General features: G+C 44.2%; 1 protein-coding gene across 1 annotated transcript in view; it reads right to left on the bottom strand.

Annotated features, from left to right (window-relative positions):
* Nucleotides 1-27,801, bottom strand: part of LOC149445766 (integrator complex subunit 14-like) — a 65,339-nt gene that overhangs the window by 15,607 nt on the left and 21,931 nt on the right. The window contains exon 2 of the mRNA XM_089653416.1: nucleotides 3,397-3,515. Coding sequence (XP_089509542.1) covers nucleotides 3,397-3,515 — 119 coding nt within the window. The remainder of the gene's footprint in view (nucleotides 1-3,396; nucleotides 3,516-27,801) is intronic.

Genomic DNA, 27,801 nt, shown 5'->3' with positions numbered 1-27,801 from the left:
TAGAAGGGTGGTTGCCTTTTCACCATAGAGGAATACATGCCTTGACCATGTTAAGCAGCGATAGAAGCATTATATTTTTTTGATGGGTCTCCCCGAAAGATGCAACTGGCAGCCCGCCGGGTCATCATGCAGGTCCATAGCGGTAAGTTGTTTGATAATGTCAGTCACCCCTCACCAAAAGGGCTGAAGCCTTGGGCACTGCCAGAAGACATGGAGGAGAGTGCCACCATTGGCTCCAAATCGCTAACACACATCAGGAAGCTACGACGAAATACGGTGAAGTTTAGATGGCACCCGGTACCAATGCGTGAGGAGCTTATACTTGGTCTCCTGTACTTTGGTGGCTAAAGAAGACTTATGGGCAAAGTGCAAGATCTTTTCCCATAGTGACGTGGTAAAGGAGATGTCCAGGTCACACTCCCATTTAGATAGGAAAGGAGGAACAAAGTTGGGTTCCGGGTGAATAAGAGAAAAGAAGATGATGGAGAGGCTATGGTGAATTGGTTCTCCCTTGTGACATAGAGCTTCAAAAGGCAGTCAACTTTCAAGAAATACCAGGAGCACGCAAAACAGAACGCAGTTAGGAGCGGAGCTGAATACCTCTCCAGAAACTCAATGGGGGATCCACCAGTCGAGTAAAATCATTGGCAAGAAGGACCCTAGTGGGATTGAGAAAGTCCACTAAGTGAGAGTAGCCAGTAGTTGTGAGACAAGCAAATTGAGGGTCTTCTTGTCCTGGAGGGAAGTCAGGCTTTCCCAGAATGGTAACCAGAGAATAAGGCGCCGGAGAGTTGGACATGTTGCGGAATGCTTCTAGAGTAACTACAAGAGTGGCACCAAGAGTTAGGCATGCTACTAGGTCGGGAGGTAAAGGACATCGCATCCACGGCCAACTCAGGGCCGTGCCCCCAGAGTCCTCCAATTCCATGGCAATCCAGTGCTTGGCAACACCATGGCAGTGCCAATCAGCCAGGCGAGTGAGGTGAGCGGCTCTATAATTGGAGCAAATATCCAGCAATCCCCACGTCCACATGTCTTAGGCAGGGTCAGAACATGGAAAGCCAAATGTGACCCCCCCCCATGTGACCAGATATAAGTGCGGAATAGGGCATTGACCTTCCGAAAGGACGTGGGAAGCTTGATGGGGAGGGCTTGTAATAAGTACAGTATACGGGGCAGCACTGTCATCTTAAGCGCACTACATCGACCAAACCATGTCAGCGTAAGGGATTGCCATCGGAGAAGGTCTTCCTTAAGAGCAGAATCTGGCATAATATTAGTGCCCAGGTACCTGATCGAGTCCGTGGCCCAATGGAAAGAGAAGGAAGGGCGAAGGTGACTAAGGACCGTGGACTTGGTGGAAATGTTCGGTGCCGAGGATTTCATGAGGCTGATTTTGAAGTAGCAGAGGCTACCATAGTCCCCAAGCGCCTGCAAAATATTGGGCAATAAGAGGGTCGTTAAGAAAAAAAGATAAGATCGTCCGCAAACGCGGCCATTTTATGTTCCCCAGATGGTTTATGAAAACCAGAGATATTACAATCTGCTCGGATCTCACACAGAAAGGGCTCCAGCGACAAAATCAGAGGAGTGCGCAGCATGGAGCAGAGTCTAAAGACACTATTGGACTGAACAACACATATAGATCTGCACACTGCCGTATGTTGTCAGTCAAAATTGGAGCAGATCTGATAGGGGAACCAATTTCTCAGTTCCCCCATCAGGCTCAGCCCATCTTCAGTATAAAACGGTCCAGCCAAGCATCTGTCAGTGTGATGGGCGCAGTGGCCAAGGAGGGAGGGTGGAACGGTGTTGGGGGCAGTAGTGTGTAGTATGGATCCTCTGCTCTGTGTACTTTTCAAGTTCGGAGTCTTAGAACGTACTAAACTCAAGCGGTTAGCTGACAGCCAGACAACAAGCATTTTCAGAAAGAGGTCAGCAGTCGCAGCCTCTATTGTTTTTGTGCTTTCCTCAATAAGTATGGCGGCTGTGGCTTTAAAGCAACTTTGTTGCCAACTCTTCAAACCAACAATAAATCCACCCTGTAAAGAAAGAAGATGAATACATACTTATGTGGGTGGTGTTGTAAATCTTCACTATCATGAAGGAGTTGAGCAGTCACCACCACCAGCACACTTACATCTGTCTTGGAAACCTGGTTCCTGGCCATGAACGGTGATTCCGTCTGCTGGACCCTACATTTTCTACTGTATGCAATACTGAACTAGAAACATGACATACTTTCCGGAGTCTTGGATACCTGGTTCTCCGCCATGCACAGCGATTCCTTCTTCTGGACCCTACATTACTACTGTATGCAGTACTGACCTGAGAACATGACATACTTTCCAGTGTCTTAGATACCTGGTTCTCCACCATACACAGGGATTCCGTCTGCTGGACCCTACATTACTACAGGATGTAGTACTGAACCAAGAACATGACATACTTTCCGGAGTCTTAGATACCTGGTCCTCCACCACGCATGGTGATTCCTTCTGCTGGACCTTACATTACTACTGTATGCAGTACTGAACCAAGAACATGACATACTTTCCGGTGTCTTGGATACCTGGTTCTTCGCCACGCATGGCGATTCCTTCTGCTGGACCCTACATTACTGCAGGATGTAGTACTGAACCAAGAACATGACATACTTTCCAGTGTCTTGGGTAGCTGTTTCTCCACCATGCACGGCAATTCCTTCTGCTGGACCCTACATTACTGCAGGACGCAGTACTGAACCAAGAACATGACATACTGTCCGGTGTCTTGGATACCTGGTTCTACAACACGCACAGCGATTCCTTCTGCTGGACCCCAACATTACTGCAGGATGTAGTACTGAACCAAGAACATGACATGCTTTCCAGTGTCTTGGATACCTGGTTTTCCGCCACGCACAGCGATTCCTTCTGCTGGACCCTACATTACTGCAGGATGTAGTACTGAACTAGGAACATGACATACTTTCCGGAGTCTTGGATACCTGGTTCTCCACCACGCACGGCGATTCCTTCTGCTGGACCCTACATTACTGCAGGATGCAGTACTGAACCAAGAACATGACATACTTTCCAGTGTCTTGGATACCTGGTTCTCCACCATGCACAGGGATTCCTTCTGCTGGACCCTACATTACTACTATATGCAGTACTGAACCAAGAACATAACATACTTTCCAGAGTCTTGGGTACCTGGTTCTCCGCCATGCACAGCGATTCCTTCCGCTGGACCCTACATTACTACAGTATGCAGTACTGAACTAGAAACATGACATACTTTCTGGTGTCTTGAGTACCTGGTCCATCACCATGCACTGTGGTTCCTTCTGCTGGACCCTACATTACTACAGGACGCAGTACTGAACTAAGAACATACCATCAAGGCAGTTACCTGCAGTCCACTAGGTTTAATCCATACGGTTACATTCTGTGCATAGCTTCTCTTTGACTTGGGTTGCAGGGGAAATGGGCTCTTGTTGTCTTCTTCGCCATATGGATTCTCCTTGGCATCTAAAAAAGAAATGTGTTCTCAGCAGTGTGCATAAAAATCAATGATTTTTTTTAAAAAATAAAAAAAATCTGATTTTTTTATTTAAATCGGATTTTTTTGATTTAAATCGGATTTGTTTTTATATAAATTGGATTTTTTTAAATAAAATGCTTTTTGAGGAAAATATATTACCATCCAAAGGTTATTCCATCATGAAATAAAGATTAGTTTTTTAATTATGTAGAATAAGGCTGTATATGTTTAATTTTTTTGGTAAATAAATTCCATGAATCCATTCACAATGTCAGGCTCTTCCAGAGGTTTTTGTAAGATTATTGGGCAGTTTCTCTGCCTACAAGATATTATCACAGATGATTGGTTTACTTTTGCAGTTCTCAAAACTGAATTGGACTCAGCGGAGATCACATGCCTCTTCTTCACAGCAAAAATGTTATATTCTTAGATTGTACACCCATTGAGGGTAAGGGACCGATGTGAATGTTCAATATATATATGTGTAAAGCGCTGCGTAAATTGACGGCGCTATATAAGTACCTGAAATAAATAATAATGAGTTGGACCGCACTTTACAGAGGAGCCTTGGTGAGGCAGTGCGGCTTCCACATACATTTGCAAATGTCTGCAACTAAAATCTATATGAGCAGATATAGATTTTTTCGTAGGTTACCGTGGTTATATAGCTTGTAAAGTTCATGGACTTACTGTGCAATGGGCTAAAGAGAGCTTGTAGACAGTCCTCCTTTGGGCTACCTCAAGGGGAATTTACTTAAAATGGGTGCAGACAGGATCCGAAGTTGTTGTGCATCGTAAGCAATCAACTTCTCACTTCAGCTTGTTGAGTGAAGGTTTGAAATGGACACAAGGAGCTGAGTGGTTGCTATACTCAGTTACTCCAGATTCTGTCTTCTCCCTTTTTAAGTAAACTCCCCCTCAAAATACTACAAAGCTCTTTACTGCTGTCCCGTCTGTGTGTGCACGCTCGACTGTAAAACGGGGAAGAAGGTGTACCCCTTTACGGAGGATAGACAGCAGGACCTGTTCGCCTAAAGTGTGGTTTTCCCATGGGCGTGGTCAACCCACCGTTCTTTTCACAACACTCTTGTGAGAGAGGTGGGTGGTTAAATTTGCCAGACAAGCGACAAACCGCTGGCTGTTTTATTGCAGAACGGGTAGGGCGGTTGCGTGCCTCTCGCGCGCCCCCTACTTGTTTTGCAATATCACGTTTTAAACGTGATTTTGCCCAGCGGTGCCACCTTGTGGCCGTTTTTCCACGGTGGCTGGATGGCAAGCAGTTAAATACCCCTACCTACCTGCTCCATGTCATCTCCAGCTCTGTAACCTGATCTGCACATGCACAGCTCAGCCTACAGCTCCGGGCCAGTCTCTGTGTGACAGAATGAATAGCTCCTGTGCATGCGCAGAAGTGATGTCATCTCGTGCCAGCCAATGAAGATGGAGAAGATGCAGGACAGGATTGTTGGCGGAAACGTGATTATATCGCTCCATTTGGTTCCGTTTTTATTTCTGTTGTGAATGTTCCAACAGGAAGACTCTTGTATGGTTAGCACATCTGCCTTGCAGTAAAAATGGGTCATGGGTTCGATTCCCAACCATGGCGTCTCCTGCATGGAGTTTACATGTTCTCCCTGTGCCTGTGTGGGTTTCCTCCGGGTGCTCCGGTTTCCTCCCGCACTCCAAAGACATGCTGATAGGTTAACTGGATCCTGTCTAAATTGGCCCTAATATGTGCATGTATGAATGTGAGTTAGGGTCCTTAGATTGTACACCCCTTGAGGGTAAGGGACCGATGTGAATGTTCAATATATATATGTGTAAAGCGCTGCGTAAATTGACGGCGCTATATAAGTACCTATAATAAATAATAATGAGTTGGACCGCACTTTACAGAGGAGCCTTGGTGAGGCAGTGCGGCTTCCACATACATTTGCAAATGTCTGCAACTAAAATCTATATGAGCAGATATAGATTTTTCCGTAGGTTACCGTGGTTATATAGCTTGTAAAGTTCATGGACTTACTGTGCAATGGGCTAAAGAGAGCTTGTAGACAGTCCTCCTTTGGGCTACCTCGAGGGGAATTTACTTAAAATGGGTGCAGACAGGATCCGGAGTTGTTGTGCATCGTAAGCAATCAACTTCTCACTTCAGCTTGTTGAGTGAAGGTTTGAAATGGACACAAGGAGCTGAGTGGTTGCTATACTCTGTGGCTCCAGATTCTGTCTTCTCCCTTTTTAAGTAAACTCCCCCTCAAAATACTACAAAGCTCTTTACTGCTGTCCCGTCTGTGTGTGCACGCTCGACTGTAAAACGGGGAAGAAGGTGTACCCCTTTACGGAGGATAGACAGCAGGACCTGTTCGCCTAAAGTGTGGTTTTCCCATGGGCGTGGTCAACCCACCGTTCTTTTCACAACACTCTTGTGAGAGAGGTGGGTGGTTAAATTTGCCAGACAAGCGACAAACCGCTGGCTGTTTTATTGCAGAACGGGTAGGGCGGTTGCGTGCCTCTCGCGCGCCCCCTACTTGTTTTGCAATATCACGTTTTAAACGTGATTTTGCCCAGCGGTGCCACCTTGTGGCCATTTTTCCACGGTGGCTGGATGGCAAGCAGTTAAATACCCCTACCTACCTGCTCCATGTCATCTCCAGCTCTGTAACCTGATCTGCACATGCACAGCTCAGCCTACAGCTCCGGGCCAGTCTCTGTGTGTCAGAATGAATAGCTCCTGTGCATGCGCAGAAGTGATGTCATCTCGTGCCAGCCAATGAAGATGGAGAAGATGCAGGACAGGATTGTTGGCGGAAACGTGATTATATCGCTCCATTTGGTTCCGTTTTTATTTCTGTTGTGAATGTTCCAACAGGAAGACTCTTGTATGGTTAGCACATCTGCCTTGCAGTAAAAATGGGTCATGGGTTCGATTCCCGACCATGGCGTCTCCTGCATGGAGTTTACATGTTCTCCCTGTGCCTGTGTGGGTTTCCTCTGGGTGCTCCGGTTTCCTCTCGCACTCCAAAGACATGCTGATAGGTTAACTGGATCCTGTCTAAATTGGCCCTAATATGTGCATGTATGAATGTGAGTTATGGTCCTTAGATTGTACACCCCTTGAGGGTAAGGGACCGATGTGAATGTTCAATATATATATGTGTAAAGCGCTGTGTAAATTGACGGCGCTATATAAGTACCTGAAATAAATAATAATGAGTTGGACCGCACTTTACAGAGGAGCCTTGGTGAGGCAGTGCGGCTTCCACATACATTTGCAAATGTCTGCAACTAAAATCTATATGAGCAGATATAGATTTTTCCGTAGGTTACCGTGGTTATATAGCTTGTAAAGTTCATGGACTTACTGTGCAATGGGCTAAAGAGAGCTTGTAGACAGTCCTCCTTTGGGCTACCTCGAGGGGAATTTACTTAAAATGGGTGCAGACAGGATCCGGAGTTGTTGTGCATCGTAAGCAATCAACTTCTCACTTCAGCTTGTTGAGTGAAGGTTTGAAATGGACACAAGGAGCTGAGTGGTTGCTATACTCAGTGGCTCCAGATTCTGTCTTCTCCCTTTTTAATCGCTTGCCGCCCTGCCACTGTATATATACGTGTGCAGGGCGGCAGTGGAGCGCAAAACCACGTTTTAAAACGGGTTCCTCGCTCCCGACACTTTCGCCGGCAGGGGGCGCGCGCGCTCCCGCCGACCCGCGGGTGATCCGATTCGATCCAGGAGGGATCAATCATTAGATTTCAGCCAGTGATTTCTGGCTGAAATCGGATGATCGGTCCCTGTCCTATCCTGTCCTGTGTTGATATTTATACAGGGCAGGATATGATGTCATTCTTCTCTGCCTGGACACATTCCGTTCCAGACAGAGAAGAAGAGACATTTAAACGTGAGTAAAACAGCACACTGACAGAACACAGTCTAGGACACATTTAACCCCCTGATTGCCCCCCCCAGTGAACCCTTCACTGCCCTGTCACCAGTGTCACTGATCAGTGAAGCGATTTTTATTGATTACTTTATCAGTGTCGCTGGCGACTTCCAATAGTGCTAGTGCCCCTCCCAGATAGCGCCAGTTTTCCCGCCAGTACACCAATAAAGCCATTTAACTCCTTAATTCCCCCCCCCAGTTAACCCCTTAACTGCCCTGTCACCAGTGTCACTGATCAGTGAAGCGATTTTTACTGATCACTGTATCAGTGTCGCTGGCGACTTCCGATAGTGTTAGCGCCCCTCCCAGATAGCGCCAGATTGCCCACTAATACACCAGTAGTCCCGTCTAACCCCTTGATGGCTTCCCCCCCCCCCCCTGAGTTGAGCTCTTCACTGCCCTGTCACCAGTGTCACTGATCAGTGAACCAATTTTTACTGATCACTGTATCAGTGTCGCTGGCGACTTCCGTTAGTGTTAGCGCCCCTCCCAGATAGCGCCAGATTGCCCGCTAATACACCAGTAGTCCCGTCTAACCTCTTGATCGCCCCCCCCTCCCTGAGTTGACCCCTTCACTGCCCTGTCACCAGTGTCACTAATCAGTGAACCAATTTTTACTGATCACTGTATCAGTGTCGCTGGCGACTTCCGTTAGTGTTAGCGCCCCTCCCAGATAGCGCCAGATTGCCCGCTAATACACCAGTAGTCCCGTCTAACCCCTTGATCGCCCCCCCCCTGAGTTGACCCCTTCACTGCCCTGTCACCAGTGTCACTGATCAGTGAACCAATTTTTACAGATCACTGTATCAGTGTCGCTGGTGACTTCCGATAGTTTTAGCTCCCCTCCCAGATAGCACCAGTTTGCCCGCTAGTACACAAATAATCACATTTGACCCCTTGATTGCCAGGAACACGCTTACTTGCACGCTAAACCTTCATTGCTAGTATAGTGTCTGATTGGATCAATATCTTTGATCCGATCAGCGCTATACCAGCATTCACATTACTTTAGTATCCCCAAAAACGCAGTGTTAGCGGGATCAGCCCCAACACCTGCCAGCACCTGCGTTTAGCCCCTACGCCCCCCCTTCTCCCCCAGCAAGTGCAGTGTCAGTAGATAACTGTCACTTGATACATATTACACACAAAACCGCAGTGTTCACAGAATCAGGCCTGATATCTGTTAGCACTTGTCGGTAAATTTTTTGTAGCGGTTCAAGCAGTCCCTGACAGCCAGGCGCTCTTTTTCCCGTGAGTCGCACTAGGTACCTGTAAATTTAGTGGCCAAAATGTCTAAGCAAAGGTACACTAGTGTAGAGGCCTATAGGATTCTGAGCATGTCAAGTGAGAGCGAAGGGGAAGACTCACTGGCAGAACCAGGCTCAGAATACGAACCTATAGACAGCAGCGGCACCCTGACAGCTAGCTCAGACGATGAGGAAGTGGTCCCTGCTAAGGTCAGGCGTACCCGATCCCATTCACAGGTTGCTGAGGTGCTACAAATGCATGATGACTCTCATATGCAGCAGAGTGCCAGTACTAGTGCCGCAGTATCTTTTGGTGAACTGGCGAGCACCAGCGGCCTAGTACGTCCTGGTCATAGGCATACCAGCACTGCAGTATCACTTGGTGACGTGGCGAGTCCCATAAGTGCAGTACAAGCTGGTGCGGTGGCGAGCACAAGTAGTGTCCCGCGGCCACCAAGAATTTGCAGACAGGCCCGTAGAGCCACTAGTGTCCTTCCGGATGTGCTTGCAAATCCCGATTGGCAGCCCACAAATTCTGCAGCACCCGTACTTCCCCCATTCACTGCCCAACCCGGAATTCAGGTGGAAACAGAAAATTTAAATACTCCCCTTAATTTTTTGAGCTGTTTTTCACAGAAGATCTTTATGCATTGATTGTGGATCAAAGCAATTTATATGCACGACAATTTATCGCCGCCAACCCAAATTCAAACCTTGCCAGACCATTCGCATGGAAACCCATTACGGTTTCCGAATTTAAAGTTTTTTTGGGCCTAACCCTCAACATGGGCATTAATGATAAAAATCAACTGCGGTTGTATTGGTCCACCGACCCTCTTGTTCACATGTCCGTGTTCTCTGCTGCCATGGCCAGGCATAGATATGAGACGATAAGGCGTTTTATGCACTTCTACGACAACTCACTCAGTCGTCCTCGGGGTGACCCTGAATTTGACCGGCTCCACAAAATTCGGCCCCTCGTAAATCACTTTAACCAAAAATTTGCAGATGTGTATACTCCCCAGAAAAACATCTGCATCGATGAGTCCCTCATTCAATATTCTGGCCGCCTTCTAATCAAACAATATCTCCCCAGCAAGCGTGCCAGATATGGGATCAAGATGTATAAGACCTGTGAGAGGGCAACAGGCTATACATGTAAGTTTCGGATTTACGAGGGAAAAGATAGTTACTTGGAGCCCCCCGGATGCCCAGACTACATGGGGAGCAGTGGCAAGATAGTTTGGGACTTGGCGTCATCCTATTTCCATAGGGGGTACCACTTATACGTGGACAATTTTTATTCAAGCGTGCCACTATTTAGACATTTGTTCAATTTGGGAATTTGCACATGTGGCACTGTGCGATCTAATCGCCGAGGCTTCCCCCAACGGCTTAAAAAGGGGGAAAAAGCCTGCTTGAGAAATGAAGAATTGCTCACAGTGAAGTGGAAGGACAAACGGGATGTTTACCTCCTGTCTTCCATTCACGCAGATACGACTGTCCAAATTACCACGGCAGCTGGTGTTGTTGAGAAGCCCCTCTGTGTCCACGATTATAACCTTAACATGGGAGGGGTGGACTTCAATGACCAGATGATGCAGCCGTATTTAGTTTCCCGAAAATCCAAACGCTGGTACATAAAAGTGTCAGTTTATTTATTTCAATTGGCTGTATATAACGCTTTTGTTCTCTATAAAGCAACTGGACATAGTGGATCATACCTAAATTTCCAGTTAGAGAACATCAGGGCCCTTTTGTATCCAGAAGGTGCTGCGCCCCAAATCCCTCTCCCAGATGCAGTTAGCCGTCTGCATGAGAGACATTTTCCCGATACCATTCCTGGTACCCCAACCCAAAGAAGACCCCAAAAAAGATGTCGTGTCTGCAGCAAACGTGGAATTAGGCGTGACAGCCGCTATTGTTGTCCCTCCTGTCCTGGCCAACCTGGCCTCTGCATCAAGCCCTGCTTCCGCCTCTACCATACACTAGTGAACTATTAGTATAGGGTACAGCACGGCACAGATCAGGGCACATTTACACAGGGTCTCAAAAGATGTTAGGTAGTCAGGAAACTGGCTATCGCATTTGGAGAGACCCTACCAGCTGTTTAAATGTTTGAAGTTTGGAAAAAAAAAGTAAAAAAAAATAAATAAAAGTACAAATACCCCCCAAAAAAATGTAAAAACCAAAAATAGTTATAGTTTTTTTTGTTGTTGTCATTTTTGTGATTGTTCGACTTTCACTGGTTTATTGTTGTTTTATTGTTAACCATTTCTGTTTGCAGGAATGCTTTCAGCTGCAGCGCTGACCTGTTTATTCTGACAGCAACAGGAACTTGCTCTCAGAATAGACATAAGTCAGCGTGGGCAGCGCTGTTGGATGAGATTTTTCATCCGCAGTTATAAAAAACAGAATATATGCCAAAGCATGGGGGCCTGGGGTGGCCAGTGGGTGGATGGCCCCTATGCTTTGGCATATATATTTTATATTTGTTGGCACATTTCATGTGTGCCCACCATTAGAAGTGGGTGGATTGAGGGAGGTTTCTAATGGTGGGCATACCACCACACACTTTTCCTTATAAAGTTGTTTTATTGAGTTTGTTTTATTGTTAACCATTGTTGATTTCTTTGCAGGAACGTCAAACTGCAGCACTGACCTGTTTATTCTGACAGCAACAGGGTCTTGCTTTCAGAATAGACATAAGTAGGTGTGTGCAGTGCTGTTGGATGAGATTTTTCATCCGCAGTTAAAAAAAAGAGAATATATGCCAAAGCATGGGGGCCTGGGGTGGCCAGTGGGTGGATGGCCCCTATGCTTCGGCATATATATTTTATATTTGTTGGCACATTTCATGTGTGCCCACCATTAGAAGTGGGTGGATTGAGGGAGGTTTCTAATGGTGGGCATACCACCACACACTTTTCCTTATAAAGTTGTTTTATTGAGTTTATGTTTTATTGTTAACCATTGTTGATTTCTTTGCAGGAACGTCAAACTGCAGCACTGACCTGTTTATTCTGACAGCAACAGGGTCTTGCTTTCAGAATAGACATAAGTAGGTGTGTGCAGTGCTGTCGGATGAGATTTTTCATCCGCAGTTAAAAAAAAGAGAATATATGCCAAAGCATGGGGGCCTGGGGTGGCCAGTGGGTGGATGGCCCCCATGCTTCGGCATATATATTTTATATTTGTTGGCACATTTCATATGTGCCCACCATTAGAAGTGGGTGGATTGAGGGAGGTTTCTAATGGTGGGCATACCACACACTTTTTCTGGCAGAGATTTCTTCTCCTTTTTTTCATTCAGCCCACAGGCTGCATAAAGAAAAAAAGAACATAGCATATACACCCAACAAGGACCAGTGACGTACTGGTACATCACTGGACTTTGAATGGTTATACCAGGGTGATGCCTGCAGCTGCAGGCATCATCCTGGTATCATTTTTTTCAGCCGGCAATGGGCTTTCATGTAAAAGCATTCCTAGTGGTTAATTAGCTGCAGAATTGCCTTTACAAGAAGCGGGAGAAAATGGCCCCCCCTCCCCCTCCCTGAGATAGCATTAAAAGTGATTAAAAAAAACAAAAAATAAAGGGGCAGTGTAAAAATAATTAAATAAATCAGAAAAAAAAAAAAAAAAAGGACCCTCGCTCATCCGCGCACGCGCACACCTGCGGTCGTGAGCGTTGACCCTTTACCAGTATGGAAACAGCGATTGCACCATGCATGTGAGGTATCGCCACGAACGTCAGATCAAGGGCAGTAATTATAGCTTTAGACCTCCTCTGTAAATCTAAAATGGTAGCTTGTAAAGGCTTTTAAAGCGTTGCCTATAGATATTAAAAATGTACGCAGTTTGTCGCCATTGCACAGGGCATGTGTAATTTTAAAGCATGTCATGTTTGGTATCTATTTACTCAGCATAACATCATCTTTTATATCATACCAAATAATTGGCCAATATATTGTGTTTTTGTGCATTAAAATTAAAAAAAGTGTATATTTTTCAAAAAAATTGCGTTTGAAAAATCGCTGTGTAAGTAATATGTGAGATAAAAAATTGCACCACCCACCATTTTATTTACTAGGGTGTCTGCTCTAAGAAAATATATAATGTTTGGGGGTTCACTTTAATTTCCTAGCAAAAATACAAATTTTTTTAATGTGAACAAAAAGTGTCAGAAAAGGCTTGGTCTTCAGGTGGTTAGAAGAATGAGTGATGTGTGGCATAAACCTCTAATGCTGGGCATTAAATGCCCCCACCCCTCAAAATGACCCCTTTTTGGAAAGTAGACACCCCAAACTATTTGCTGAGAGGCATGTTGAATCAATAGAAGAATTTATTTTTTTACCACAAGTTTTTGGAAAATGAAGAAAGAAAATAAAAATATATTTTTTCTTTTCTTTTTTATATTTCAAAACCTTGTGAGAAAAAATGAGATCTGCAAAATACTTACCATGCCTCTTTTTAAATTCCTTGGAGTGTCTACTTTCCAAAAAAGGGTCATTTGGGGAGGTTTGTTGCTATCCTGGCATTACAGGGCCTCCGAAACTGTGATAGGTAGTGGGGAAGTGAAATGAAGAAGTTACGCACCTTCAGGCTTTCAAAGTGCTCATTGGATTTCAGGCTCCTGTATGTGGCTAGGCTCCCAAAAAGTGTCACACGTGTGGTATCCTCATACTCAGTAGAAGTAGCAGAATGTATTTTGGGGTATAATTCCACATATACCCATGGCTTGTGCAAGAAATAAATCATTTAAATGACAATTTTGTGTAAAAAAAAAACAAAAAAAAAGTTTTTGTCATTTTCCAGAAACTTGTAGAAAAAAAATAAATCTTCCATGGACACAATGGGGTTTATTTACTAAAGCTGGAGAGTCCAAAATCAGACTCCCTTCTGCCTAGAAACCAATCAGCTTCTAACCTCAGCTTGTTCAATGAAGCTTTGGCAATGAAACCTGGAAGCTGATTGGTTTCTATGCAGAAGGGAGTCTGATTTTGGACTCTCCAGCTTTAGTAAATAAACCCCAATATGTCTCTCAGCAGATAGCTTAGGGTGTCTGCTTTCCAAAAAGGGGTCATTTGGGGGTGTTTGTTCTATCCTGGTATTTTAGCATCTCAAGAGATGTGATGAGCGGTCAGAAAGTAAAAGCTGTGTAAATTTCAAATTATCTATACCATAGTTTGTAGACGCTATAACTTTCACACAAAGCAATCAATATACACTTATTGGGATTTTTTTTTTACCAAAAACATGTAGCAGAATACATTTTGGCTTAAATTTATGACTAACTTTGAGTTTACAATATATTTTTTATAGCTGAAAGTAGAAAAAAAATTTTTTTTTTCAAGATTTTCGTGTTTTTTTGTTTATAGCGCCAAAAATAAAAAGCGCACAGGTGATCAAATACCACCAAAAGAAAGCTCTATTTGTGTGAAAAAAAGGACGTAAATTTTGTTTGGGTACAGCATTGCATGACCGCGCAATTATCATTTGAATTAGTGCAGCGCTATATAGCAAAAAAAGGCATAAATTACAGTATCTATACCATAGTTTGTAGACGCTATAACGTTCACACAAAGCAATCAATATACACTTATTGGGATTTTTTTTACCAAAAACATGTAGCAGAATACATTTTGGCTTAAATTTATGACTAACTTTGAGTTTACAATATATTTTTTATAGCTGAAAGTAGAAAATATTGTTTTTTTTCAAAATTTTCGTGTTTTTTTTGTTTATAGCGCCGAAAATAAAAAGCGCACAGGTGATCAAATACCACGAAAAGAAAGCTCTATTTGTGTGAAGAAAAGGACGTAAATTTTGTTTGGGTACAGCATTGCATGACCGCGCAATTATCATTTGAATTAGTGCAGCGCCAAACAGCAAAAAAATGCCTGGTCATTAAGGGGGGTAAATCCTTTGGGGCTCAAGTGGTTAAGTAAACTCCCCCTCAAAATACTACAAAGCTCTTTACTGCTGTCCCGTCTGTGTGTGCACGCTTGACTGTAAAACGGGGAAGAAGGTGTACCCCTTTACGGAGGATAGACAGCAGGACCTGTTCGCCTAAAGTGTGGTTTTCCCATGGGCATGGTCAACCCACCGTTCTTTACACAACACTGTTGTGAGAGAGGTGGGTGGTTAAATTTGCCAGACAAGCGACAAACCGCTGGCTGTTGTATTGCAGAACAGGTAGGGCGGTTGCGTGCCTCTCGCGCGCCCCCTACTTGTTTTGCAATATCACGTTTTAAACGTGATTTTGCCCAGCAGTGCCACCTTGTGGCCGTTTTTCCACGGTGGCTGGATGGCAAGCAGTTAAATACCCCTACCTACCTGCTCGATGTCATCTCCAGCTCTGTAACCTGATCTGCACATGCACAGCTCAGCCTACAGCTCCGGGCCAGTCTCTGCGTGTCAGAATGAATAGCTCCTGTGCATGCGCAGAAGTGATGTCATCTCGTGCCAGCCAATGAAGATGGAGAAGATGCAGGACAGGATTGTTGGCGGAAACGTGATTATATCGCTCTATTTGGTTCCATTTTTATTTCTGTTGTGAATGTTCCAACAGGAAGACTCTTGTATGGTTAGCACATCTGCCTTGCAGTAAAAATGGGTCATGGGTTCGATTCCCGACCATGGCGTCTCCTGCATGGAGTTTGCATGTTCTCCCTGTGCCTGCGTGGGTTTCCTCCGGGTACTCCGGTTTCCTCCCGCACTCCAAAGACATGCTGATAGGTTAACTGGATCCTGTCTAAATTGGCCCTAATATGTGCATGTATGAATGTGAGTTAGGGTCCTTAGATTGTACACCCCTTGAGGGTAAGGGACCGATGTGAATGTTCAATATATATATGTGTAAAGCGCTGCGTAAGTTGACGGCGCTATATAATTACCTGAAATAAATAATAATGAGTTGGACCGCACTTTACAGAGGAGCCTTGGTGAGGCAGTGCGGCTTCCACATACATTTGCAAATGTCTGCAACTAAAATCTATATGAGCAGATATAGATTTTTCCGTAGGTTACCGTGGTTATATAGCTTGTAAAGTTCATGGACTTACTGTGCAATGGGCTAAAGAGAGCTTGTAGACAGTCCTCCTTTGGGCTACCTCGAGGGGAATTTACCTAAAATGGGTGCAGACAGGATCCGGAGTTGTTGTGCATCGTAAGCAATCAACTTCTCACTTCAGCTTGTTGAGTGAAGGTTTGAAATGGACACAAGGAGCTGAGTGGTTGCTATACTCAGTGGCTCCAGATTCTGTCTTCTCCCTTTTTAAGTAAACTCCTCCTCAAAATACTACAAAGCTCTTTACTGCTGTCCCGTCTGTGTGTGCACGCTCGACTGTAAAATGGGGAAGAAGGTGTACCCCTTTACGGAGGATAGACAGCAGGACCTGTTCGCCTAAAGTGTAGTTTTCCCATGGGCGTGGTCAACCCACCATTCTTTTCACAACACTGTTGTGAGAGAGGTGGGTGGTTAAATTTGCCAGACAAGCGACAAACCGCTGGCTTTTGTATTGCAGAACAGGTAGGGCGGTTGCGTGCCTCTCGTGCGGCCCCTACTTGTTTTGCAATATCACGTTTTAAACGTGATTTTGCCCAGCGGTGCCACCTTGTGGCCGTTTTTCCATGGTGGCTGGATGGCAAGCAGTTAAATACCCCTACATACCTGCTCGATGTCATCTCCAGCTCTGTAACCTGATCTGCACATGCACAGCTCACCCTACAGCTCCGGGCCAGTCTCTGTGTGTCAGAATGAATAGCTCCTGTGCATGCGCAGAAGTGATGTCATCTCATGCCAGGCAATGAAGATGGAGAAGATGCAGGACAGGATTGTTGGCGGAAACGTGATTATATCGCTCCATTTGGTTCCATTTTTATTTCTGTTGTGAATGTTCCAACAGGAAGACTCTTGTATGGTTAGCACATCTGCCTTGCAGTAAAAATGGGTCATGGGTTCGATTCCCGACCATTGGCGTCTCCTGCATGGAGTTTGCATGTTCTCCCTGTGCCTGCGTGGGTTTCCTCCGGGTGCTCCGGTTTCCTACCGCACTCCAAAGACATGCTGATAGGTTAACTGGATCCTGTCTAAATTGGCCCTAATATGTGCATGTATGAATGTGAGTTAGGGTCCTTAGATTGTACACCCCTTGAGGGTAAGGGACCGATGTGAATGTTCAATATATACAGTATATATGTGTAAAGCGCTGCGTAAATTGACGGCGCTATATAAGTACCTGAAATAAATAATAATGAGTTGGACCGCACTTTACAGAGGAGCCTTGGTGAGGCAGTGCGGCTTCCACATACATTTGCAAATGTCTGCAACTAAAATCTATATGAGCAGATATAGATTTTTCCGTAGGTTACCGTGGTTATATAGCTTGTAAAGTTCATGGACTTACTGTGCAATGGGCTAAAGAGAGCTTGTAGACAGTCCTCCTTTGGGCTACCTCGAGGGGAATTTACTTAAAATGGGTGCAGACAGGATCCCTACTTTCCCTACTTTCATGTAAGTTGCCCTGCTCTCATTTAATGTGTTCTGCACCCATGTAATGTCCCTGCTCCCATGTAATGTGCCCTGCACCTATGTACTGTGCCCTGCTCTAATGTAATGTGCCCTGCACCCATGTAATGTGCCCTGCTCTAATGTAATGTGCCCTGCTCCCATGTAATGTGCCCTGCTCTAATGTAATGTGTCCTGCACCCATGTAATGTGCCCTGCTCCCATGTAATGTTCCCTGCACCCATGTAATGTGCCCTGCTCTAATGTAATGTGCCCTGCTCCCATGTAATGTGCCCTGCTCTAATGTAATGTGCCCTGCACCCATGTACTGTGCTCTGCTCTAATGTAATGTGCCCTGCACCCATGTAATGTGCCCTGCTCCCATGTAATGTTCCCTGCACCCATGTAATGTGCCCTGCTCTAATGTAATGTGTCCTGCACCCATGTAATGTGCCCTGCTCCCATGTAATGTTCCCTGCACCCATGTAATGTGCCCTGCTCTAATGTAATGTGCCCTGCTCCCATGTAATGTGCCCTGCTCTAATGTAATGTGCCCTGCACCCATGTACTGTGCCCTGCTCTAATGTAATGTGCCCTGCACCCATGTAATGTGCCCTGCTCCCATGTAATGTGCCCTGCTCCCATGTACTGTGCCCTGCTCTAATGTAATGTGTCTTGCACCCATGTAATGTGCCCTGCTCCCATGTAATGTGCCCTGCACCCATGTACTGTGCCCTGCACCCATGTACTGTGCCCTGCTCTAATGTAATGTGCCCTGCACCCATGTACTGTGCCCTGCTCTAATGTAATGTGCCCTGCACCCATGTAATGTGCCCTGCTCCCATGTACTGTGCCCTGCTCTATTGTAATGTGTCCTGCACCCATGTAATGTGCCCTGCTCCCATGTAATGTGCCCTGCACCCATGTACTGTGCCCTGCTCTAATGTAATGTGCCCTGCACCCATGTACTGTGCCCTGCTCTAATGTAATGTGCCCTGCCCCATGTAATGTGCCCTGCACTCATGTAATGTGCCCTGCTCCCATGTAATGCACCCTGATGCCCCCCATGTAGTGCACCCTCCTGCCTGTATATTATGTCCTCCTGACCCCCTGTACCTCACCCTGCTGCCCCTTGTACACTGCTTATCTCAAGTTGGACCCAATATTCCATTCAGAAAAAAGCAAGCACACGTTTCACATTAAATAGCTAAAACGGTTCCTCCGAGGTTAAAGGGCTGAGAATCCCTGCTGTAAATGTTCTCTGTATAAGGAGCTGGCATTGACCATGCTATTTATAAATCCTGAAAATAGGCCAAATGAACCAAATGAGGCTACGCCTCATCCTTCCCAAATTAGGTGTCAGAATTCTAGTCCCATGAAAATGCACCAGTAGTCCTCATGCACACGGGACGTTTTTACAGCGGCTGTTTTTGGCTTTTGATGTTTTTTTTCTACAGCCAGTAAACCCCCCAGCATGTCAATCACCAGGTCACGGGCGGTGATTACTTGCTGGCGCCCAGTGATTTCCGACGATCTCAGACAGGTAGGAGAACTGTTTTGTTTACTAACAGTTCTCCTTCTTGTCAGCTCAGGCACACTGCTTTAAATGGCTCTGAGAGGCAGAAAATTCTCATTGCTCAAGGAACCCCTATCACCTCTGCATTGTACTTCTTTTTTTTTGCATTGTACTTCTTTTTCAAGGATGAAAAGGATGAAGGATGTAAAACAGAACTTTACTGACATCTAGTGGCTAATGTATAAAATACAGGTAGACATGTTTTTAAAGCACGTGTCCACATACAGAACAGCTTCTCATCCATCTGTACACCCTGAGGGAGGTGCGCATGTTGCAATGACTACAGCGGAGCTCCATAGAGGACCCACAAGTGAATGTAGCCACACGAACAATAGAAATCTTCTGCAGCAATTTCTCAATGAATATTGAGAAGAGTAGATCTATGCTGCATTCGCTCCAACCTTTTTGTCCTTTTTGTGAACTGGTTTCCAAAACAGAACTGCATGTTGCAGATGATGTCCTACTAAGTCTTTGCAAAGGGGAAAAATGATGGGGTTGATTTACTAAAGGCAAATAAACTGTGCACTTTGCATATTCAGTTGCACTCATTTTCCTTAGTTAATATAGTAAAGTGCTGAACAAACTGTTGGTGCTATATAACTCCTGTATGATAATATTGATGATAAAAATAATAATGATAATAATGTGGTGAAGATTCACTTTATGTAAAGCAGTGTTTCTCATTCTTTTTTTCAGTCAAGGCACCCTTTAAAATTATGGACAGTCCTGAGGAACACCATTCTAAAAAATTGACTGTCCCTATTTTTAAAAGTGCACCCCATTCTAAAATGTGAAAAACTATTCTAATAGTGTTATATAATGCAGCAACATCCACACACGTAGGGAATCCAACATTAGAGGTGATTTATTCTTCCAAAGCAAATATACTTTTGCACACTGGTACTGACCAGTATTCCAGTGTTTCTCCTCTCCCTCAGTTTTTCTCCATCACTGAGCTGATGTGACCCCAGCACTAATGGAGAGGGGAAGAGGAGGGGCAAACTAGGATGTTGTGCAGGCAGCTGACATTCTCCTTATCAACTGATGATGTCATTGGTTATCAGGAACCCGGCGGCTAGAAGGTTGTAATGGTGCACAATGAAAACCTGTGGCTTTGTTCCACTCTCTGGCTTATATAAAAGTTTTGCACATTTTGCCAAGGCACCTCTGAAGAAATCCCAAGGCACCCTGTTTGAGAAAGGCTGATGTAAAGAATACTCAATGAGGTGCAAGAAAAATGTTAAAAAAAAAAGCATTTTTGCTTGCACAGGATTGGATGCTGGAAATCATTAGTGCTTCATCTCATTTACTAAGCTTTGGGGAAAATAAGTGTACCTGCACTTGCAGAGTGCACAGTCTATTTGCCTTTAGTAAATCAACCCCTATGCCTCTCTTTCTCTCTGGAGTATAATCCTCTTTTAAAGTGGGAATAAATTCCCATTGGACACTTGTACCTACAGGGCAGCTTATAATAAAGCCTAATACACCAATATATATATTGCTGAGCCTCCCTAAGTGCAAAAATCCTCACAAATAACCATATTACCTAGAAAGTGCATAAAAGTGCTAATAATATCAAAGTGCAAGTGCATAGATTACATAGAATCATATCCCCACATGTGCCAAAATATAAATCTCATAAATCACTAATCATTAATATTGAAATAAAGTGCTATTTCTAAAATGCATATATAATCAGGGGCGGACTGACCATTGGGAAACTCGGACACTGCCTGAGGGCCCCGGGGTCAGTAGGGGGCCCCATGAGATGCCCCTGGTACCTTTTTCATAGGCTTTTTTGAGTTTGGGCAAGGACACAGGGGCCCCATGATCCCCTATTGCCCAGGGGCCCCATGAGTTGTCAGTCCGCCCCTGTATATAATTGATAAAAACGTCCATAAATGCATGCAATAATTATAAAATAAAGTCCATGTAGTTTTCCAAACTCATGCATAAGTGCATAATCTTCCACCGTTCAAAATCCGTGCTCACCTCCACTATGTGACCTGCCCTCTTACAGGTCAAAGTGCTTATTTCCTTATATTTGGAATCCTGAAGGTATTCTCTCTCTCATATATGGACTCTCTCCCATCCAATCATCTCACTTTCAATGATTCAAATGGATTCTGCTATTTGTATGTAACTGGCCTTTCAAATGAGCGGTTTCTGGTCTGCGGTGAAAACTCACACAAGAGAGGGGACTCCCTTAGTGTAGTATTTAAAGGAATCACATTTATTAACCTCCTTAGCGGTATTCCCGAGTGTAGCTCGGGGTAACATTTCAGTACCAAAAGCGGTAACCCCGAGCTACACTCGGGAATACCATGCGGCACTGCTCCGGCATGTGTTCTTCACTTACCTTACCCTGCGCTCCCACGATGTGTCCCCTGCAGCGTCCCCGGCCATCTCCTCCGGCCGATGCCAGCATCCGACTTCTGTGTCCTGTCCCTGTGACGTCGGGACGTACGGGCGCCGCCGCCGCAGGCGGCGGGAAATTTGAAAATTTTAAAAAATGTCATTTTTTTTTTTTTACATTTTACATAGTAAAACATTGCTGTCTCAACCAATTTCACATACATTTTGTCCTGAGTGCTTTGTCCGGCGCCCTGCCTGCATTTTGTCTGTTCTTTCTGCCTGGAAACTGAGAAACGTCCATGGCGTCCAAAAAGTGTCCCTTTAGGTCAAAAGCGGTTTAGACCAGCTAGAAAACAGCGATAGTAAATCAGAACCACTTGCAGAATTGAGTGATAATGATTCGTGGGGAAATTCGTCATCAGACACTGAAAACGATTCTGCGACTGAGCTCAGCAATGTGCGAACTTGGTGCTATATTTCAAATTTCAGTGTTTTTGGTTTGATTATATTATTGAATTAAATTTTTTATTATTTTTATATTATTTTTATGATTATTTATTAAATTATAATTTATGATTTTGTGTTTCAAATTTTATCATACCCGGGATGTTTACTAGACTCTTGTTCGGACAGATTTCAGTGAGTTTTTCCTAAAAATTACAGGCCTACAATTAAAAAAATACATATTTCCATGCAAAAAAATGGTACCGCTTTCAGCACCAAAAATCTGAAATAATCATACCGCCAGGGAGGTTAAATAAAAAATGTACTTACAAGCTGTTAAAAACAATTTGCATATCTGTAAGTCACGGAGCTAGCACTCTCATGCCACTTCCGCTTTATTATACGAATTTTTTGGTGGGAACACTTTTTGTTGTGAGCAGCCACCCATAATTAGAAGAAATAGATAACACACAGATTGGTGGCATGGGATTAATTATACACATTTTGAGGTTCATTTATAATAAAGCTTACCTGTAGGTACAAGGAATATCTAATAAATGTGCATCGTTTAGAACAGGGGTCTCCAAACTTTCTAAACAAAGGGCCGGTTTACAGTCCTTTAAAATTTAGGGGGGCCAGACTGTGGCCAGTGGGAGAAGAAGATGCAGTAGTTGGGAGTAAACATGGCCCCATCATTGGTATTAGGGGGAGGAATAGTGCACCATCTTTGGTTTCAATAGGAGAAATTGTGCTGCATCATTGGTGTCACTGGGAGGAATAGTGCCCCATCATTGGTGTCAATGGGAGGAATAGTGCCCCATCATTAGTGTCAATGGGAGGAATAGTGCCCCATCATTGGTGTCAATGGGAGGAATAGTGCCCAATTATTAGTATCAACGGGAGGAATAGTGCCCCATCATTGGTATCAATGGGAGGAAAAGTGCCCCATCATTGGTGTCAATGGGAGAAATAGGGCCCATCATTGGTATCAATGGGGGAAGTAGTGCGCCATCATTGTTGTCAATGGAAGGAATAGTGCCCCATCATTGGTATTGATGGGAGAAATAGTGCCCCATTATTGTTGTCAATGGGAACAATAGTGCCCCATCATTGGCATCAATGGGAGGAATAGTACCCCATCATTGGTATTAATGGGAGGAATAGTGCCCCAACATTGGTACCAATGAAAGGAAAAGTGTCCCATTGTTGGTTTCAATAGGAGGAATAGTGCCCCATCATTGGTATCAATGGGAGAAATAGTGCCCCATCATTGGTATCAATGGGAGAAATAGTGCCCCATCATTGGTATCAATGGGAGAAATAAAGCCCCATCATTGTTGTAAATGGGAGGTATAGTGCCCAATCATTGGTATCAATGGGAAGAATAGTGCCCCATCATTGGTATCAATGGGAGAAATAGTGCCCCATCATTGTTGTAAATGGGAGGAATAGTGCCCCATCATTGGTATCAATGGGAGGAATAGTGCCCCATTGTTGGTTTCAATAGGAAGAATAGTGCCCCATCATTGCTGTCAATAGAAGGAATCGTGCCCCATCATTGCTGTCAATAGAAGGAATAGTGCCCCATTGTCAAAGTCAGTGGGAGAAACTATGCCACACTGTTGCTTGCAGTGTGAGGAACAATGCCTCGAGGGCCAGATAAAAGCAAGCAAAGGGCCACATCTGGCCCCTGGGCCGCAGTTTGGAGACCACTGGTTTAGAAGATATTCAGTATCCCTGCAGCTGCTGACATCACTTGCGCATATGCTCTGAAGGAACGGCATGTGTGGGAGTGACCTCATTGCAGCTCTGCCAATCAAGCACCTAGAGCCCTCAAATCTGGAAGGAAGACCAGGTGAAGGTAGAAGCCCTGTCAGCAGTGACAGTTCGCCGCTAGAGGGTTAAAGATAAGGCATTCATCATGTACAACAATGTGATGCATACTAGCACATTAGAACATTACCTTGCAGGGAGAAGATTTTTTTTTTAGCCAGCTTTACTACAACTTTAATACAATACAGTTGCAAGAAAAAGTATGTGAACCCCTTGGGATTCCGTGGCGTTTTGCATGAATTGGGCATAAAATGTGCTCTGAACGTCATCTAAGTCACAACAATAGAAGAACACAGTCTGCTGAACATAATACTACACAAACATTAGATGTTGCCATGGTTTAATTGCACATAACATGTAAACATTCACAGTGCAGGGAGGAAAAAGTATGTGAACCTTTGGACTTAATAACTGGTTGTCCCTCCTTTGGCAGCAATAACCTCAACCAAACATTTCCTGTAGTTGCAGATCAGACCTGCACAACGATCTGGAGTCATTTTGGACCACTCCTCTTCACAAAACTGTTTCAGTGTAGCAATATTCTTGGGATGTCTGGTGTGAATCGCTCTCTTAAGGTCATGCCACAGCATTTCAATCGGGTTGAGGTCAGGACTCTGACTGGGCCACTCCAGAAGGCGTATTCTGTGCTGTTGCAGCCATTGTTTTGTTGAATTACTTGTATGCTTTGGGTCATTGTCCTGTTGCATCACCCATCCTCTGCGGAGCTTCAGTTGGCGGACAGATGGCCGTACGTTTTCCTGCAAAATGTCTTGATAAACTCTGGAATTCATTTTCCCATCAATGACAACAATCCGTCCAGGTCCTGAGGCAGCAAAGCAGCCCCAGACCATGATGCTCCCTCCGCCATGTTTCACAGTGGGGATGAGGTTTTGATGTTGGTGTGCTGTGCCTTTTTTTCTCCACATAGTGTTGTGTGTTCTTCCCAAACAACTCAATCTTGGTTTCATCTGTGCACAGTATATTTTGCCAGTAGTGCTGTGGAACATCCAGGTGCTCTTTTGCAAACTTCCAACGTGCTGAAATCTTCTTTTTGGACAGCAATGGCTTCCTCCGTGGTGTCCTCCCATGTACTCCATTCTTGTTTAATGTTTTCTTTATTGTAGATGTGTCAACAAAAATGTTAGCATGTGCCAGAGATTTCTGTAGGTCTTTAGCTGACACTCTGGGATTCTTCTTTACCTCATGCAGCATTCTGCGCTGTGCTCTTGCAGTCATTTTTACAGGACGACCACGCCTAGGGAGAGTAGCAACAGTGCTAAACTTTCTCCATTTGTAGACAGTCTGTCTTACCGTGGACACATGAACATCAAGGCTTTTGGAGATACTTTTGTAACCCTTTCCAGCTTCATGCAAGTCAACAATTCTTGATCGTAGGTCTTCTGAGAGCTCTTTTCTGTGAGGCATGGTTCACATCAGACAGTGCTTCTTGAAACCAGTAATCCCAAAACAGGTGTGTGTTTTTTAAGGAAGGACAGCTGTCAGCAACACATCAATATCATCACACTGATTGGAGTCAAGGTTGGCTCACTCCTGGCTCCAATGTGCTCTGGGAGAAGTCATTAAGCTAGGGCCTCACATACTTTTTCCTCCCTGCACTGTGAATGTTTACATGTTATGTGCAATTAAACCATGGCAACATCTAATGTTTGTGTAGTATTATGTTCAGCAGACTGTGTTCTTCTATTGTTGTGACTTAGATGACGTTCAGAGCACATTTTATGCCCAATTCATGCAAAACTCCACGTAATCCCAAGGGGTTCACATACTTTTTCTTGCAACTGTACATTATCTTGCTTGCTCTAGAAGATGCAGACTGGCATAGTGTGGTGCTATTAAATCTCAACTCTGGGTAGTGCCCCCTGCAAGGGTTTTATGCATGTCTAGAAAATGAGGAATAAGGTGTTTATTCCTTGCTCTAACACAGGGGTGTCAAACTGGCGGCCCTCCAGCTGTTGTGAAACTACAAGTCCCATCATGCCTGTACCTTTGGGAGTCATGCTTGTAACTGTCAATCTTGCAATGCCTCATGGGACTTGTAGTTTGGCAACAGCTGGAAGGCCACCAGTTTGACACCCGTGCGGCTAGTGGCTTCTTTCCATTTTTGTGACAACTCCCCCCCCCAGCCCACGTTCTAAGGCACTCCTCCCTGCACTCCTATATTTTACTCCTCACATACAATGCAGGACTAATATTCCTTCATTGTTTGCTATGATGCAGAGGGACCTTCCATAGCCTGAAGCATCAGGAAGAAGAGGAGAGCGATGGATATGGTAAGTATTGAAGCGTCTTCCTCTACCCCACTAGACTAATTGTAATCCTTGCAGTCCAGGTGCCTGTGTTTTTATATCCATTCTTTAGTCTATGATCTACCTGAGCTCCCACATTCTTCTCAATTTTTGACCCTTCTAGTTGTACTCCTAGAAACTATGATGCTGCATGTTTTCAGCCCCGCAAGTATAGAGCTTTCCAATGTAACTATACATATACCATACCTGTGGGATCCCCCTGGAAGTGCAAAAACAGAAAACGCAATGCAAAAACACATCAAGTGCAACCTGCAGAGGTGTGAACCTAGGGTTAATCATTATAAATTGGTTAAAAAGTAAGGGTCCCAACACTGAACCCTGGGGTACACCTCTGATAACCACAAATCATTCAGAGTGTGGTTCATTAATCACTACTCTCTGAATACGGTCTGTAATCCAGTTTTCTTTCCATTTACTGAATTTACGAAGCTTTTAGACCTTAACATATGCATCAGCCACATGTCAAACACTTTAGCAAAGTCCAAGTATACTAGTTCCACTTCCAATCTTTTTTTAAATCAGAAAAAAAGGTTTATTTAACAGAACACAGAAACATATTCCAAAATACCTGTGTCATAGTAACAGCATATAGTGAAGATGTTAACCAGGATTAGGGTACAGATTCTTAGAAATCATACAATCACATTATAAAGTGGAAAAAAGTACCCATATGGAAGAAAAATATATTTGAAATATATTTATAAAAATATTCTTCCCAAATATAGTGCCATATATTTGAAATGCTACACTTTTGGCCATATTCAATATATTTCAAAATATATTTCAATATATCTATATATATATCTATATATATATATATATATATATTTATTTATTTATTTTTTATTTGAAATAGATTTGTATTTTTAAAGACATACAGTGTAAAAATGCATTTCAACATGCAGTATATATATATATATATATATTATTATTTTTTTATATGTATTGAATATGGCCAAAATTGTAGCATTTCAAATATATGGCAATATATTTGGGAAGAATATTTGTAAAATATTTTTCAAATATATTTTTCTTCCATGTGGGTAGACTTTACAACATCCTCACCCACCGCTGATAAGTAAACAGGGCAAAAGATAAAAAGCATCAAAATCATAACTGGAACAGTTTTGTGACCACTCAAATACTAAATCAAAATGGATCCATCCTAGGGAGAGAGCCCCACCACTAAGAAGCTCAACCATATCCTAACAAACGAGGTATCCCCAGCTCTAGTGAAGCTAGGCCAGGGACCGACAGTCAGCCATCCCATATTTGATCAAATTTAGCTGGGCATCCCCTATGTTGGTATATGAGTTTTTCACAGCGCAGAGTAGTGTGCATGGTGGTAAGCCAGCCCTGCATAGACGGGGGTGAAGGGCTCTTCCAGCACAACAAAATCACCTTTCGGGCTTGGAACAGAGCTCTAGATACTGCCTTCTTAAAAAAAGCATCAGGGATCACCAGATCCAAAATACCCAAAATGCAAGACAGGGGGTCCAATGTTAACTTGAGTTGATAGGCCTGGTTAATGATACCTAGGACACTGACCCAGTATCTAAGTATCTATGAAGCTTGGGACAGCACCATAACATGTGAATCAGGTCGCCATGGTCCCTCCGACACCCAGGACAGAGGAGATCAGCCATCCAGTACAGTTCAAGAGGGGTATAGTGTACTCTAAGCAGTATATACAACTGTGAGAGGCGCTGAGACACATTCTAGGAACTGTAGCAAACCGCCTCCACCTCCACTCCTTTGTCTAGGTTTTTGCTTACTTTCATAAAAAGAAAGCAGACTTGTCTTTTGTGAATCAATGCTGATTACAGCTTATAATATTGCTTTCTAGAAGATATTCTTCTGCTACAAAAGGCACCACAGTGGTCCAGGGGCGGACTGACAACTCATGGGGCCCCCGGGCAATAGGGGATCATGGGTCCCTGTGTCCTTACCCATAGTCAAAGCACACCCAAAAAAACCTATAAAAGGTACCAGGGGAATTTCATGGGGCTCCCTACTGATCCTGGGCCCTCGGGCAGTGCCC

Source organism: Staurois parvus, unplaced genomic scaffold (assembly GCF_062004578.1).
Source record: "Staurois parvus isolate SC_StPar_1 unplaced genomic scaffold, SC_StPar_1.0 ptg000711l, whole genome shotgun sequence".
NCBI classification, from domain to species: domain Eukaryota; kingdom Metazoa; phylum Chordata; class Amphibia; order Anura; family Ranidae; genus Staurois; species Staurois parvus.
This window is presented reverse-complemented; position numbering and strand designations above follow the sequence as displayed.